The sequence below is a fragment of the Alosa sapidissima genome, chromosome 21, assembly GCF_018492685.1.
Source record: "Alosa sapidissima isolate fAloSap1 chromosome 21, fAloSap1.pri, whole genome shotgun sequence".
NCBI classification, from domain to species: Eukaryota; Metazoa; Chordata; class Actinopteri; order Clupeiformes; family Clupeidae; genus Alosa; species Alosa sapidissima.
The window spans coordinates 16,949,492-16,967,767 of record NC_055977.1 but is presented as its reverse complement, the minus strand read 5'-3'; the positions used below and the strand labels follow the sequence as shown (position 1 = coordinate 16,967,767).

The window sequence follows — 18,276 nt, the reverse complement described above, 5'->3', positions numbered from 1 at the left end:
CCTTTTCACTATACCAAAAACAGTAGAATACCAATACCTGGTTAAACTTCTAACACATCTCTTGTTTTTATACCCTACTTATGTTATGCAAGTACATGGAGAAGTTCTTATATTTACAGATGCTACTGAAGACCTTATAAAAGTAAATATTTTCATTGATTGTTAACATATTAGAATATGGATGGTTTAACCGATAGTTTAACTGATAAGGAACAAGCACACAGACCCATGCAATTTCAAACATCTTGCATAACCAGCAAGATTTCATTTAATGGTTTTGTAAACCCCACAGAGTGAGCAAACGCAGCGGAAATCAATTATTGAAAGTAACGAAGTGGACGAGTAACAGAGAGAAACAAAACTTTTTTTTTCCTTTTACTCTCCACAAAGTTTTACAAAAAAAAAGTCAATAATCCAGTACAACGCCATTGCAATCCACAGAAATACTTTTCCAAGGTAGGCCATAAAACACACAACATGGTCAACGCTAAGGAAATGGCCGGGTGGACTTGGGAGTGAGAGAGGTACAGTAAAGATAGACGCAGCACTTTCACAAACTTCATCCCACTGGAGATAAAAAAAAAAAAAAATACAAAAACAAAACTGAAAGCAGACAAGCTGCTCCTCTTTGTAACATGATGCAATCACTGAAAGAACATAACTCCAAATGAAGAAGAGGGGTGGGGAAGGGGGGGTGTAACCAAAGGCTCACCCTTTCCTTTCCATTCTTACAATCACAGAAGGAAAACCAAATACGCTCCAGTGCTTTCGCCAACGTATTATCTTACATTATTATCATCATAGTCATCGTTTTAAATAAATATGCATGGAGGAATACGAAACAAAAAACATGAACGCAGAAACAAACACCCATTAACTTGGCACTTTTTTTGACTAAAAAAAGAAATCAAAACAAACGATTCAAATCAAAACATTCAGCAGAAAAAAAAAGTTATTTTACATTGTCGTAAACAAATCAATGGCGGCCAGCAGGCCTGATGAGGGGTGGGGTCCTTGCAGGGGGCATTTGGCAGGTTGGACTTAACACAACCCCCTACTCCCACTTAACCTACCACATCCACCTCTTCCCTTACACCATGACGGGGTCACTGAGGAGCTAAGCAGAAATAACACAACTGGGTCAGGTGTGTATGAGTTGGAGTGTGTGTGTGTGTGTGGGGGGGGGGTAGATAGGAAGGGACTTTATAAGGATTTTGGGAGTCTGTAAAGAAGTGTCAGACAAGTATCTTGCAGTGTGTGTATATGTACTGTATGTGTGTATGTGTGTGTTCGAAGAGATCTCAAGGCACTGTGTAGTATGACAACTGGCAAATATCAGTTACCTAGACATCATATTCAATGTGTGTTTTTTTCTCTCTCTTTTTTTCACTGTTGTTATTTTGCATTGCTTAAAGAATCTATTTCCTATGTAATTTTGGTCCAACAATAAAATATCTTGCAATTAATTCAAAGAGATCAACATTCCCCAAATGTTTTTGCAGCATAAAGTTAATGAGTACACCATGCCACAGTCCGGCCCTTCTGAATGAACTCTTCTCTTGAGAAACCAGACGAGTTTCAGAATACAAAACAAATCTTGGGCTGGTCTCAGAGACCAAGTGTTAGTTTTAGAGTATCCATGTAACAAAGAAACACACATGGCCAAGTGTGTTTTTTTTTTTTTTTTTTTTTTTTTTTTTAAAAACAAAAAGTTCCAATGATGAAATGTATTTTCTAGGAGGAAACGTACATTGCTATGGTCATAACTGGACTGAAATGTGCTTTTTCCAAAACAATCACAACATTTCAGGAAAAAAGTGGACAAATGAATTCACAAACTGTTTCCTTTCAAAGGATATGACATAAAGCATAATTTGTCAGCTTTGTTTGTTCCATTTTTCTGTTACATTCATTGAAAACTTAAGAGATGGTAACATTTACATAAAAGTAAATGCACTGCCACCATTTTTGACATATAAAAAAGTAACCAGTGGCAAAACGATTTTCTGTCTTAACTCTAGAACGTCTTTCTAAAGACCCATGAAAACACGTGGGTGCTAAAACAAACAGCTTTTTTGACGGCTTCTGAGAAGACATTTAATGTGTATAAAAATGAGGGAACAAAAATGGGCAGTCTTGGTTAATGATATCCCTTACTCTCCTTATTCCTCATTCTCTAGCCAATGAGCAAACGAGTTACACTACAAAAAGGCTCAACTGGGGGGGAAAAAAACAACAAACAAACAAAACAAAACAAAAAAAAAACACACGCACACTCATGTGCACACATACACACACACACACACACAAAACAACAGAACGCATCCCACAAAACCCAGTGGAAAACATACAAACATAAAATCTTTTCATGGTTATAACCAAACTGAAAAAAAAAATAAAAATAAAAAAAAAAAAAAACATGGGGAAAAACAAAAATGGAGGCAGGGAATGAAAGGTGAGCTGGAGTGATGGATGGATAGATGGATGGTTTGCTGGAGGGAGGGAGTGGAGAGGAGGCCAGAGTTCACTTTTTGAGGGGCTGGTAGACGGAGGCGTTGGGGTCCAGGCTGGAGGGACTGGTGTCCATGAACTTGGAGGAGTAGTGGGGCGCCACAGGGCTCATGCTGTTGGCCTCGCTGGTGTAGGAGATGCTGGGCATGACGGCCATCACCTCTGCAATCTTCTGCTTCAGCTCCTTGATCTCCTGCTCCTTCTGCATAATCTGACCTGCAGGCAAGAAGGGTAATGTGTGAGAAAGAACATAAGAAAGAAAGAACTGCAAAGATAGAAAGGAAGATGGCAACTGGCTGGTGAGTAGTGAGACACACTGATAATAATTATGTTATTTGACTCAACAACAAAAACACCCATAACTACCATAAATAATGCAGTGGATAAAAAGGTCTAAAGATGTCTGGGTGTGTGGGTGTTGTGTGTATGCGGGCATGCTTTTCCTTCAACTTTGCTACCCCTTCATGCAATTAGCTTATAAAGCAGATCTGGTTTGACAGCATTACACCTATACCCCAGTCATAACCCAGCAAAGCCACCTGCACTGAATAGAGACAAAAGATCTAAAAGGGGCCACATTTTGAGAGAAATAACACAAGATGATGTCACACCAAGATGATTGCTCTTTGCATAGTGACACACTGCAGCAGAACTGGTTAGGTTGGCTCGCAAAAGACACCTGTCTCATTCATTATTAGTTAGCTCTGTGTTTGACCTTAGGCTGGACCAGTACAGATATCTGAACAATCTAGACATATCTATCTAACAGATGAGAATCATAATAATAGCACATAACAGGCATTCCTAACAGGGGCAAAGCTGTACAACAGGCTTGTCATCATGTCATTGCCACTGCCATGAGATAAAAAGTTTCTGTCTAATAATTCTGTCCATTTTAATCAGTCACACAAAATGCTTGGCTACCATTTTGCATTTCCATGAGAACAAAAAAAAAGATTGCACAGATCAGCCCAAATCACAGGCCGATTCCTCAGAACACCTTCATTTGACTAGAAAATTACAGGTTTGAATAAAAGTGATTGGCTACCCACGTCTAATAATAAAGAGCATGATTGAGCAAGTGTGCCATGAGGTGTGTGTGTGTGTGTGTGTGTGTGTGTCAGGAAGTGCAGGCAGCTAGAGTGGGCCTAGTTGCTTAGTTAGAATTTGGCCTGAGGTAAAATCCATTTCATGACCTAAGTTGTAGACCTCTGTCACCATTTAATGGTTATTACATCTAATGAAGGATCAGTTTTCATTTAATTTAGCTGTACCGGATATTGCTATTCTGATTAAAACATTAAGATTGATACTTCAGGCTAAATGTTTTAACATGGTTAATACGGATATAGATCAAAGCAGTTTTAACCTGCATATTCCAGGTGTTATGTGAGGGGTTTAGAACCCCTCAAGAGAGACAGAGACAGAGAGAGAGAGAGAGAGAGAGAGAGAGAGAGAGAGAGAGAGAGAGAGAGAGAGAGAGAGAGAGAGAGAGAGAGAGAGAGAGAGAGAGAGAGAGAGAGAGAGAGAGAGAGAGAGAGAGGGGCACAAATAGAAAGATGGAGAGAAAGAAAGAAAAAAGGGGGGATATGTTTGCCAACCTTGCGCGATCTCCAGCTGCCTCTTGGCGTCGCCCAGAGCGGAGAAGAGGTCCAGCTTGATCCTGGTCTCTGCGCTCAGGCTGTTCTCCAGGTGCTGGGTCTTATCCTGCATGGCCGACAGGGCCGACATCAGCACCTCCGTCTCCTTCTCGTTCTCCTTATATTTACGCAGCTCCTGCCAAAGTGACAAACAAGAGCACAAAGAGAAGATGGTCAGTGCAGTCCACTACATGATCTCTAATAGTGTGTAGAAGTTGCTGTCAACATTGTTCTAACCTAATGGCATTGTGATGAAAATGTAAATTGTGCAAACATTCTAACTCATGTTATTCAAAGGCTGATTAAATTGGCTAATAGACCTAATGAGCATGTGAGGGGTTGACTGCTTAATGTCAGTGACTGACTGCATAATTGGTTTAATATTTTGGCATTTTCATCTGTGTAATGATTCATTTATCCCCATAGCTGCAATGAGCCAAGCACACCTTGGGGCTGTGCCAATCTGATGCAGAGGGTGGCGCCAGGAAGAGTGGGTATTTGACAGCTTTGTACAAAGCACAGAATCAGATGCTGTTTGCTATCAACTGACTACTGACTATCATTGAAAACGCGATGGCGCAAATGATTACTTTTTTGGATGACAATGACAGCTGGTAGCGTAGACATACTGATAGCTTCAATGACGCATATTTATGTGGAGACAGTAGTCCTACGTGGCCGATGAGCCAGGCAGTCGTCTCTTCGGTAGAAAAACGGCTCTGGTAGACTTCATATGTGACCTGACGGCATTCACAATTCACATTTATTGTCTTTTTACAGACGTGGTAATAAGCCTCTTGGCTGTTGCCAACTAGCCTAAGCCAGTCTTTGAATCTCGAGTCCTCTAACCAAATGTCCGAAAAAATAAAATTTCCCACGACCTCGTCAATGGTAGCGAACTTTTGGCAACAAGTTTAGGCAGTAAGCCAGCCGTATCCAGTTTGAGCATAGAGTTTGAGGGGGCGCTAAAAGTTTTTACCGTGAACGCACACCGACATATCGCTCAGGTCCTACTCGCACATATAATTAATATTATATAAATAAATTCACGCGAATTTTAGGAGATAGGCCTGCACTTAACACAAATGGAAAACATCATAGTTAGTGGTTCAAAAATTTAATACCTCATCAGATGATGTTTATTACTTTTTAATACTTTTAAATGGCCTTAAATTTGGCTAATTTCATTTACAACCTTTTAATACTTTTTACAACCCCGCGGACACCCTGAACGTGTACACAAAAATGTCAGGCAACAAGGCGATCACCACAAACGTTTTGCAGCTGTTTGCCAAATTTGAACACACCTCTGGTGTGGCTCAACACGCAACTAATCTCTCTTAATAGTTAAATACCCCTCATCCCTCTTTCCTTTGTGTTTTTTTGTACGACAGACCCGAATGGCAAGTCTCTTGTCACCTGTCGTCATCACCTTGAGGGTCATCGTCTGCTCACACAAGCCAGCTACTGACTGAGCCCCAGTGTCAGGAGGACATCATAGCACAATCAGCGACACTGTGAATGTCTGAATGTGGGCGTTCTTATTTGGCTCATCAGAGAGAGAGAGAGGAGCCATGTGGAGTAGAGGCTGACCTGTGCCTTGACCTCCAGCTCTCGGATCTGTTCCTCCTTCAGCTTCATGTCCTGCGTGAGCTTCTTGCACTCCGACTCCAGCTCACGGATACGGCCGCGCAGTGAGTCTGTACACTCGCCTCTGCAAGTAAGCATACGTACGCACACACACACGGTAAAACAGGGATATTGAATCTCAGTGTGCCTATTTATAAAGGGTTTTCATTAAACTGTGTGTTTATGTTTAACAAGCAAATTATTATACACATACTGCACTACGCTGTGTGTAGCAAAGACAAAGACAAGACATGTCTCTATATGTTGGTATGAATGTGTGTATGTGTGTGTGTATGTACTGTATGTGTGTGTCTATCTGTGTTTCTCATACACAAACGTCTACATATTGCAAACAAATCTAGCACCTGTTCCTGATCATGTAGGCCAGAGGCAAATACATGAGCCACAACCCTTTCACTAGTGATCGGTGAATGGAAGTGTTGATGCAGATGCATGCCCCAGGCACACCTGTTGCTTAGCATACAAATTGGGGCAGCCGTGGCCCACTGGTTAGCACTCTGGACTTGTAACCGGAGGGTTGCCGGTTCGAGCCCCGACCAGTGGGCCGTGGCTGAAGTGCCCTTAAGCAAGGCACCTAACCCCTCACTGCTCCCCGAGCGCCGCAGTTGAAGCAGGCAGCTCACTGCACCTGGATTAGTGTGTGCTTCACCTCACTGTGTGTTCACTGTGTGCTGTTTGTGTTTCACTAATTCACCGATTGGGTTAAATGCAGAGACCAAATTTCCCCTCACGGGATCAAAAAAGTATACTTAAATCAACCTGGCAACGTATAGGTTTTTGCATGCGTCTCCATGTTATGGTTATGGTTATGGATTTAGCAGACGCCTTTGTCCAATGTCACCCCTAAGTACATACACATGGAATATGAGTATGTCTGAGTGACTGACGGTCTGTAGACACAGCTCAGACAAAAGCATCTCATATATATATATATATATGTGTACAGGGCTATATGTCTGTGTTTGCTTGAAGCTTATGCTTCATTGGTAGGCATGTACTATTTTTGAGGGCACAAATACATATCCTGTCTGTGATGTTTGAAGGTATTATTTCATATAGAAAAGTAGTTTTTTTTTGTCTTTTACACACACACACACACACACACACACACACACACCTGTGCGCACTGTAGAAAGTTTTATATGTGTACTCTGTGTGTGTGGACAGACCTAGAGGCTGCGGCCAGAGCGACCGCGCGTGCCGCTGTGGCTTCCTCCATCTTCTTCCTCTTCTTCTCGTCGGCAAGCTGCTTTTCGGCAGCGGCACGGCCCTCCTGCTCGGCCTTCAGGCGCTTCTCCAGCTGCACGATGGTCTGCTTGTCCTTCTGCTTGGCCTGCACTGCGTTGTGGAGCCTGGTGGGACAGAAACAGTTTTAACAGTAGGAAAGACACACAGGCACAGACACACAGGGTGCTTCCCTATGTCTCACATCAAATAACCAGGCTACACTGGGAGTGCAACTGAAGTGTTCCTTTTGTGGAGCGTAAAAAATGTTTTATATTAAGTTTTTGAATGTGCGCAGCGCTCGCGTCTGGTGTAGTCGGTTCCATTGAATACAGTGGAAGCTAATTTTTGCAGCACATGCTCCGCAAACAGAACAGTTAAGGCTGTTTTATGCTTCTGCGTCGACTCTACTTTACGATCTATGCTGTGGCATTGCCAGCGATGCTGGCATGAACCTTTCAAGTTCTGCATCTCCTGTGTCGGTGTCGCTCACTGCCACAACAGTAGTCAGAATGGTGAACTCCATAGATTGGTGAAATAGTGATTTGTTTAGTCTTTTCTTGCTGAGATTTTGTAAAAGTTATAGACACCGCATATTCCAATGACCTAGTTATTGTAACCAGAAAATAAGTCTGAGTTTATTTGCAAAGCTTAGGTTAGTAGCATGTTGCTACTCCTCACAGTAGGCTGCTTGAAGTAGCCGGCTCAACACAGAGGGGGAGATGACCGATCACATTCCTTGTGGTCTGCGTCGCCACACACCATAAAACTGAGTGAGTGATGCACAGAGCATCAAACTGGGATTAAAAGTATGCACGCACGCAGACACACACACACACACACACACACACACACACACACACACACACACACACACACACACACGAGGGAGGGTAAATAAATTAGCACATCTGTCACAACCAGGTTGGTCTTGCAAACGTGGGCTGCTGGTGTTTCCAAGGCTTAAAGGGGGAAATCCGGTGTAAAACGGGTTTTACATAAGTTAAGTCTGACCATGAGATCATGGACGAGGACGAGGACTGACAACACGAGATTGTCGTTCAATCTAAATTCAAAATGGCGTCGCCCGGAAAATACGCAGAAGAGTTACTCCAGGTAGTGCGTATATAAACTGTCTTCTAAATAAACTTTCAGCACACCACACTTACAATGTTGCCAATGCCTCATTTTAAATGTTAAGAACCTAATTACACTGTTGGCGAAGTTTGGAGCTCTTGTTAGCCTTGTAGATGGGCTAAAGAAGCGATTTATGTGCAGTAGAACCGGTGCCCTGTTTGCTAGCGTTATTAGCGCTATGGGAGAATCTGTAAAAAATGGCTAACTTCGGAATAATTTGGGTCTGGATAAGGTCACCCCTCGTCCATGACTCTCTTATGGTCATACTTAACATATGTAAAACCCATTTAACACCGGATTTCCCCCTTTAAAGCAAGAAAAAAAGGAGGGAATGTGTTAGCTTGCTAACCTTTAGGCTTTTTTGGGGGGAAAAAATTAAAAATGCTTATTACCACAACAAACACACCTGTTAATTCCACTGTTTCATTATTACACAATGTTAAAGAATGACACAAGGGATCAGTGTAAATGTCATAAGGGTGTGTGTTGAAGACTTCAGAATCAGGCCAGAATCTAATCTTAATCTGTGTTCAGAACAAACACACAACAATTTACTGTAGCCCCGAGTCCACATGTGTGCAGTCATATGACTCACACGTCTGACACACTGAACCTCCACAAATCCCAGAGAGGCATGCTGTAATGTGTAATGTGTTGTGACGACCCGATTTAACCTATCAGCACTAGTGTGTTGGTGTGGCATATGGCACCTCCATTTCGAGGAAGAACAGGGTGTATTGTTGTGGTGAGACGGTGTGGTGTATGCTGTCCGGCACTGCTTGGGGGGGGGTTCTCACCGGTTCTGCAGCAGCTCGTTCTCCTGGCGCAGCTGGCCCAGCTCAGAGCGCATGCTCCGCTCGGCACTGCTCAGCGAGCTGATCTGGCTGCGCAGGTCCTGCTCCAGCTGCCGGCTCGCCTGCAGGTCTGCCTTCAGCTTCTTGATGTCCTGCTCCAGCCTGGGAGGGGAGACACAGACGGATGTGAGGGTGAGATAAAAAAGGGCAGTCATCACAGATGGTGGACGAAGGAATTCGAGAGACAGGGAGAGTGAAGAAATATGAAAGGTGAGGTAGACCAATTGACAACGCAAGGGATTGACAAGAGGGTGTATGTCAGTAATTCGTATGTAAGTCAATGTTCAATAAAAAAAGAGAAAGATAGACAGAAAGGCAGAGAGTGAGACGGAGAGAGGGGTGGTAGGCAATCTTTTCTATTAAAAAAAAAAATAAAAAATTCAAAAGCCAAACATCATACTGTTACTGAAGATTCAACAGTATTCTTCTTTGTTTTTGTTTTTTTCAACAGTATTCAATGTGAACTTGCTTTGCTCAGAGGTGAAGGCAGAGAATCCTAAAAAGCTGTGACAGGTGTCCAAAGACACTTGGTGTGAAAAGGGGCTCTTACCGCACGAGTGCATCCGGCTTACTCAGCTGGTTGTTGGGGATGCAGTTCTCCATTGTGTCCTTGTGCGCAGCTGGGCTCTTCCCGCCCGAACACTTCTGCTTCTTCTCGTTCTTATTGGACGAGGAGGAGCCCGAGGATGACGAGGGCACGCTGCCATTGGTGGAGCTGTGGCTGCGCGGCGACGAGCTCCACCCCCTGTGGCGTTTTTATAGTTCTTATTGGACGAGGAGGAGGAGGAGGAAGAGGAAGTTGAGGAGTTGTTGTTGTTGTTGCTCGGGGGAGGGCCCCCGGGCATCTTCTCGGACGAGCAGGTTCTCGGCGCTGTCGCCCAGCTCGTTATTGAGTCTCTTGCTGCTCAGGTGGTTCTCCATGTACTCCAGTTCCTGGAGCTTGGAGTCCACTGTGTGCAGGATGTTGTTGTTGATGCCTATGCTGTGCTGTTGCTGATGTTGTTGTTGTTTTTTGGCCTCGCGGTCTTTGCCGCCGCCACCACCACCGTCTTTGCTGCCTTTCTCCCGGTATTCCAGCTCGGGCAGCGTGGCAGGCAGCTTCTTGGAGGCGGGTGCGCCGTTCTGAGACACTGCTGTGGAGTCGCCGTCTGACGTGCCCTTGGTCACTGCTGCTATGGAGGTAGATGAGAGAGAGAGAGAGAGAGAGGTCAGGGAGCCTCAGTAAAAAAAAAAAAACACAACACAAACAAAATATTAACAAATATTGACAAGAACATTCATAAACTAAATGTGGATTTTCATTGTCCTCTGTTGACCGAGGCAGTTATAATAGCCATACCAGTAATGCTGACAGCTATTTCTACATCTATTCTTCTGGCAAATAAGTACAGCATAGAATGCTTACATAGGCCCAACAGGGAAGGCTAAGAAGGGGACAACTCACAAATAAGTGGACAGCTCAAAGTGGCAAGGGAGACTCATAGGAGAACATGTGTCATGGTGATAGTGTAGAGGACTTGATAGCAGGGAGATGCAGAACATCACCCAGGGAGACACCATGTAAACTCACTGCCCTACCCCGACCTTAGCTCATACCGTTCTGCTGCCTCTGTCGAGTCTTAAAGATAGAGGATACTCCCCCATTTACCTGTAGTAGCCTAGCAACTCTACTGACAATGACAATATCACAGACACCAGAGGAAATGTCATGTCTGGTCTATCTCTTAGGTACGAGATGATTTAATTGTTGAAGAACGAACAGACTGATGGGGAGTGGCAGTGCATATTGGCAGTGAGTAAAAAGATAAACAAGGGAGTGACTAAGTAAGGGATAATGTATAGAACGCCGGTCATTACTAGGAAAATAAGTCCCGACAGGGCGAACCGGACCCCAACGCGCAGCGGAGGGGTCTTGTTCCGCCCTGAAGGGACTTATTTTCACAGTAATGACCGGCATTCTATACATTATCCCGCTTATTATACGGCTACTTGCCAAAACGAAATAATAAACTCCCCACGATATGACTTTAGCCTACATAACCTAGCCTATTTGTTACCGTTCATCGTGGCATTTGCTGAGAAACAAATAGTTCGCAACAACACACGCTGCTGAACTTGAATCAAACATTCTTTAGAACACAGCTGATCAACCGTCTGCTTTCACGTTTGAATGAAGTTCCAGTCCTTGCGTAGTGATATGAAAGACATTAATCAGAAGCACAAAACCCGTTGCCATTGACAGCGGTGATTAAATGCTTTGCCGGTGATTTATGTAGATTTAACATAGGCCCGAACGTTGGGAAGGCCCATTCATGTGAATGGAACTATCTGCAGCACTCTGAAGAGCCGTGTAATAAGCACTAGTGAATGAGCAAGGTGTAAGTAATTGAGTGTATGACCATGTACTATAGAGGGAGGGACAGACAAATGTGAATGAGTGATGGTGCGTGAGAATTAGGGCTGGGATAAATGATTATTTTTTAAACGATTAATCTAGCGATTATTTTTTCGATGCATCGATTAATCTAACGATTTATTTTTTTCAGTCCGATTCGATTTCGATTCGATTGTCGATTATCTCCCCATTAATTCACTAATAGCAACTTATGTTTATTTACATATCTGAATGAAAAAACATGAATTAAAACATGAATTATTTAACATTGCAATATACGTTTATTGCTTTTAAGATTACAAAATAAAAGACTATACAAGTGCAAAGTAAAGCATTCTTAGTCAGAGGTAGCATTCAATAAAGTTCAGTAGTGTATGTCTAATTGAGTGCCTGTCATTTTAAGAGGTTCGTGTGGGAATCCTATTAACATTAACACAGTTAAAAGGCTGCTGATGTGTGGATGCAATTCATAAGTAGTTAGTTCAATAACGGTTCGTACTTCTCCTTTGGACAAGCACTTTTGAGTCTTGGAAAACACTTTTCAATTTACATCGGGATTTTGCAAACATTCAGAGTCAATAAAATGAGCCCTGCATGAATAACGAATACAAGCAGCTGCAAGTAAGCATGCTAAACTTGACATCCAAACAGTATTCTAACGTTAGCTTTGAGATACTGCTTGATTGCATACTGTAACTTAACTTAGTTTAGTCTCCTCAATGTACTAAGACCTTAGCAGAGTTTACTTTAACTTTAATGCAGCAGTTTTGAACAAATTTGCGCAGCATGGTCACGATGCTAAGCGGATTTAATACCAATTTAGCCCACTGTGCTCTATGCAGCGCTTCTATGTGGCAACAACAATCCTTCAACAATCGTGAATATTTTGTTAAATGCACATGCAGAGGAGGAGCAGCGGGCTCGTTACGAGAGAGCGCGGGCGGGGCGAGGAAAGGCTGTGTGAGTAAAAAGTGCAGCTCAATGAAATGATTTTATCTTATCTTTAATTTAAATAGTAGGCCTACAACATAGAACATCAACGTGTGGTGGCCGGTTTTGATTTCGTGGTGCCCAGCCACAGATTAGTCAACGTAAGATTAAAAATATTTAGCAGCACACGTTATGCTTGACGAATCGACGCTCATATTTTGCGTCAATGTATTTTTTGCGTCGATGTCATCGATTAGGTCGACGCGTTGTCTCAGCCCTAGTGAGAATGAGAAGTCTGTGTGTGTGTGAGAGAGAATGAGAAGTCTGATATGGAGTCAAAATAGGGTGATTAATATTGAGAGGTTGTGTAAAGATGTTCACATGTGTAATAAAGTTTTGCAGCTGTGCAAAAGGAGTTCTGAATGTGCAAAGACATTTCGTACCTGTAGAAATATTTTGTACATGTGTGAAAAAAATATGTACCTGTAGAAATAGTATGTACTTGTGTGAAAGAAATGTGTATCTGTAGAAATATTTTGTACATATGTGGGGGGGGGGGGGGGGGGGGGAATGCGGATCTGTGAAAATATTTTGTACACTTGTGGAAAAAAATATGTACCTGCACAAATACTTTGTACATGTGTGAATCTCCTACGCGACGCTACGCGATGCTTTCCTGCGCAACACTGAAAGTACGAGCTTGTGAAACTATTTTGCAATGCTTACGGACTTTTGACCCTAATTTTACTGCCTTTCTGAAGAGCCAATCAACACATTGCTTTCTGCCAACCAATCAGCGTTTCCCACCGACCACCCAGATTTTGGTGCTAAACAGATTGGCTTCATATCAAAGAGTACGCAGAGCCCGTCTATTCAGAAAGGCAGTAAAATTAGGGTCAAAAGTCTGTATACATTGCAAATCAGTTTCACAAGCTCGTACTTTCAATGTTGCGCAGGATAGCGTCGCGTAGGAGATTCACACACGTACAAAGTATTTGTGCAGGTACATATTTTTTACACACGTGTACAAAATATTTTTACAGATACACATTTCTTTCACACATGTACAACACATTTCTACAGGTACGAAATGTCTTTGCACATACAGAACTTCTTTTCCACAGCTGCAAAACTTTATTACACATGTGAACATCTTTACACAAGCTCTCAATATTAAAGACCCTATTTTGACTCCATAGTCTGAGAGTGTGTGTGTGTGTGTGTGTGTGTGTGTGTGTGAGTGAGAGAGAGAATAAGAAGTCTGAGTGTGTGAGTGTGAGTGTGTGTGTGTGTGTGAGTGAGAGAGAGAGAGAGAGAGAGAATGAGAAGTCTGAGTGTGTGTGTGTGTGTGTGTGTGTGCGTGTGTGTGTGTGTCTGACCTTCCTCGGCCTCCCTCTCCTGCCTCTGGAGCATCTGTTGCTCTGGTGGCAGGGCCTGCTGAAGCAGCTGCATGTAGAACTCATTCTCCTTCTGCACCTCCTTCTGCTTGCGCAAGCGCATCTTGTAGCTGACATAGCTCTTGAAGCCAAAGCCCAGCGTCACCACCGGGTAGCCGATGCTGGGTTTCCCAGGGAGCAGAGGATCACAGGTCAGTAGGGAATTGTACAAATGAAGTCCATGCAGAAGTAATATTCAGGTTTATCCAATTATTTTGAAAACAATCTCCTTGCAAATTTAATTGTGGAGCATTCTGCTGTGCCATATCATATTATATATAGTAATATTGTGATCATTCTGTTATATTGTAATATTGTTTAATTTTGCACAACTGAAACTGAACTGAAACTATTAAAAAGTATTACCGCATGATGTGTTTTTTGTATAACCATATCTACATTACTTGATATGATATATGATGTAATAGTCGTATCATATAATATATTGCCATCTTTCCTCAGCATATCGAGATCAGAGTTTTTTTTAGCCCTATCAAGCTCTAGTGGGTTTTTTTTTAACTATAAAACATGCTACAGGCCGCCAGGCCATTCATTTTATTATACAAAATTTTAAGCAAGATAATTCAATAAAATTAGAATGCAGACCTCTGCAAAAAAGACTTTCCCAATATTAAAGTATTTCATCACTTCCTATGAGGACACAAAAAATACTGTGGACATTTCAAATAAAAAGTCCCTTTTGGATCTTATGTGGTGTCTCACGTAAGGAATCATTCGATCAAGTCAACATCTAATCATCACCTAATCTTCATTGTTATGTTCTCAATACACAATTTTGAATTTCCCTTGGGATCAATAAAGTATCTATCTATCTATCTATCTATCTATCTATCTATCTATCTACAACCTATACCCTTTGCAATGGGTAAAGTCCACGGCTAGAAAGCAGCACTGCAAAAACACTGGGGCAATTTACGAGAAATATTTTAGGAAGTACTTTGTGACTGATAGCTGGGTTTCGCCACAACACACAACACACACACACACGCTGAAACAAGTAGTGGTTCCGCTCAAGCAATTATAGCACAACGCTTACGATCACGCGGTTATCAAATATATTGCACTCTATTGCAAGGTTGTAAATGTTAGTGAAAGTGGTGTTTACCAGTGGGCAGCGAAGGGACGGCAGAGGTCAACATGGAAGTTTTTCAAGTCTTTGAACCGGATGGCTGCTTCGATGTAGACAAAAAGTATCCACAGGGATACAGTTGGCAGACACACGCCTCTTTCTGTGATGGCAGGGGAAGAGAAAGAGAGGGAAAGAGAAAGAGAGTGATGCTGCATGCATATCTTATTAAGGACCTAACCACACTTTTCACTCATCAACACATGTCATTTGACAATCTGATGGCATCATCATAAAGAGGGTAAGTGAACATTTGAACAGCTTTATATTCTTGGCGTTCAGAGCATCCCGAACTGCCTCGCTTGAAAAACACCCCAGCTGTTGGTTAAAGTGCTCTTTTGAAGCAACACATTCTTCCACTACATGTTTCTCCTTGGCCTATAATAAAGGCTCCAAAACCTTGTTGTTAGCGGAGGAAGAGGAATAAAAAAAGTCACGGGACTTGGGTCGTGTTCAGACTCGCTCTGGGTGGCGTAGCAGCGGTGGTGACAATCGTGGCGTTGGAACACCTGGGCCCCGGTCTCCTCGATCTACTCATCATTCTCAGCAAACCATTGCACGACTCCCTTCTTGGGATATTGTAAAGTCACTCTTCACCAAGAGAAGAGGGAAGATTGATCTATTATGACAGAATTGTGTTTTCAGTACCAGTTCCGCTATCCATTAAAGAGAAGAGAATTCAATTATTCTCCTTTTAAGCTGCCTATAAATGAGAGTGCGATCAAAAATTTAGATGGGAGAAGTGATCGAGAGCAAGTGCAAGTGATGAAATGGAGAGAGAGACAGAGAGAGAGAGAGAGAGAGAGAGAGAGAGAGACAGAGAGAGAGAGAGAGAGAGAGAGATGGTCTTTGCTAAACTGAATTGCAAGTTGATTCAGGACAGTGTTCAGAATGCAAAGTAGTTCTCTTCAAGAAAAATCCAAATTGCCTTAATAGCATCCGAGACTGATCAGGGCTTGTGCAGACACGCTAGAAAAAACCCTACATTTACAGTTGATGTAGTGGCTACACCTGAAAATCATGTGGTTAGCTATGTGCTGAAGAATGGTACAGGTTTTGGGCTTTTAAGTTTGCACACCAACAAATTACTGAGCACCTGGCGTGTCCCACACTATGAAGTACACCACTATGCCGTTGTGGATCATTTTGACAAAGAATTTGTAAGTCACCCCATTTTATTAATGATTGGTACTGATGACTCTGCTTTCACAGCTCTGCTGCTTCTATGGGCCTGGGTGAAGTTGAGCCTGTAGTGGGTTAATGGGCTCAGCTCATGGGTGTGCAGTAAGGTAACCGACAGACGATCGGTCAACCCCGGTTTGATTTCCATCAGTCAACTTCCACTTTTTACTGTAGCTCACCTGTGTGCCATACATACTGCACCCAGACATATGTGCTGGCAGCAAAGAAGAGCCACTGTACTGGGATGAAGAGGAGGCATATGATGTCTGAAGTAAATGCAACGCATACGAAAAACACAGAGAAAGCCTGCAGAACACAAGAGAATAGAGACAGGGAAAGAGATGAGGGAAAAATAGAGTCATGAGATCAGCAGACCATAAACAACTCTAAGAGTTTTCTAAACCACAGAATTATTTCAGCATCCGTGTTAATCATCAACACAGTCTGATGGCTATTCACTTGTTAAGTTCATGCACTGACTGTAAAGGAAACGATTCAGTGAGAAAGTTTGATTTGTTGTTGTGTGGAGAAAAATCGGGCTGTACAAGCAACATTTACACATGCACATCAACTCCTGTGGGCTTGGTTGATTGACTTTAGGCCTAATTGTTTGATCTGTTGATCAAACAAGTTCTGCACAAGACTGCAAAAGGGGCAGCAATCAGTTTAAATACAGTTAATCTGTCTGATCACTTACCAGTCCCTGGTACCTGAAAGAGTCATACACACTCCTTATGAAGAGCCAAAAGGGCCACAGGTACTCAAACCTGAATTCCAGAACAAAATCCGCCAAAAGCACCAGAGCCCACACCACCAAGAATTTCAGGTAAAGGAAGGTACTGTGGAGAGAAGAATTAAAAACAAAGATAATGAGCGAGTGAATGAATGTATCTACATGGGAGAGAAAGACAGAGACAAAAATAAAGGTTTGTTCTGTACATCTGGAGGTAATGATAAGAAGATCACAAACACAAACATATCATGATAAAATCTTTGTTTCCTCCTACCCCTAGATTCTGCCAACTGTCAAGGTAGTGGAAACATTGTTTCCCCTCTCTAGGTGCTATTCCCCTGCCTAACAGCTGTGTAAAATGTTGTAAGGCATTTAGGAAAGGGGAGAGATGTGTCCAAATAATAACAACATCTTAGCATCACTATGGTGCCTTCCCAATCTAGCAGGGCTAGGAATGTAGCAAAAATAATTTCCACCTAAACATTGGGGGAACCCTTCCAAAACGAGATATGCAGAAAAAGAACATCGATGTGACAGCTGGCAAAACTAAGCTCACCTGGCAATCATGTGGTTTCAGAGCAAATACACGAACTAGCTAACTACATTAGGCCATTTCGACCATGCAATGTTCACTACAGAACAAAGTTAATCGGGAGGCTCTTGAATGTAGGCTACCTCTTTCATGAATAAAGCAGTCATTCAGAAGAAACTGACCAACTGGTGTTTTAATACCATTCTGTCAGCGTGTTCTATGATTAGCTTCGCTAGCTTGCTTGCTAACATTGGCATTACTGGCTGAGGCAAAAAGCCAACTTGAATGAAGGATAGGGCTACATGACAACCAGACAGCTGTTCTTGCTCGAGACCTTTATGCGAGATGCATTCCACTTGTGATTAATAATAATCCATAACTGCACCGTCTACAGTATGATTTTCAGGCGTTTTTCTATTTTCATTTTTTTAATCACAGCGTGTACTCCACAAGGCCTAAAAATGACTAAACATGAGTCAAATAAGGCTAGCTATCAGGCTAACTAGCTCCCTTTGCTAGCTGCAGCAGCATCCTTGCCTGCTGGAAGCTGCATGTAACTGGCAAGATCTGAAAATTAAATAGCCATATGACTGCCAGGGCTCACAATGACGCCGCCATTGTTGTGTGATCGAGTCCCTAAAACCCCACACTTCGTACCTGCTATGAATACCCTCGGTGATTCGGTTCCGTTTTAACGGGCGACGGAGTTTGCTGCAGTCCGCATTGCGCCGCTTCATTCTCCCCCTTTTCGATTACACTTACTGTTTATAGTTGGTATATCCAATAAATGATTACGTTTGCTGGGTTGCACAAATGTGCATTGCTTTCCAAATGCACTGCTGATATTGTTTTTCTTGTACCAGAAACAAAGAAATAAATAAAAACATTCTATTGAAGGCCCTCCC

The 18,276-nt window shown here is 42.5% G+C and overlaps 1 protein-coding gene across 1 annotated transcript; it reads right to left on the bottom strand.

Moving 5' to 3' along the window:
• Positions 1-231: 231 nt before the first annotated feature.
• Positions 232-18,267, bottom strand: maco1a (macoilin 1a). The gene is given in 13 exon segments (XM_042077035.1): positions 232-2,727; positions 4,113-4,287; positions 5,745-5,865; positions 6,971-7,153; positions 8,960-9,118; positions 9,567-9,756; positions 9,759-9,830; positions 9,862-10,188; positions 13,721-13,899; positions 14,904-15,027; positions 16,286-16,412; positions 16,804-16,945; positions 18,029-18,267. Coding segments are annotated over 13 exon segments (2,082 nt in total). The 5' UTR covers positions 18,109-18,267; the 3' UTR covers positions 232-2,524.
• Between the last annotated feature and the right edge of the window lie 9 nt (positions 18,268-18,276).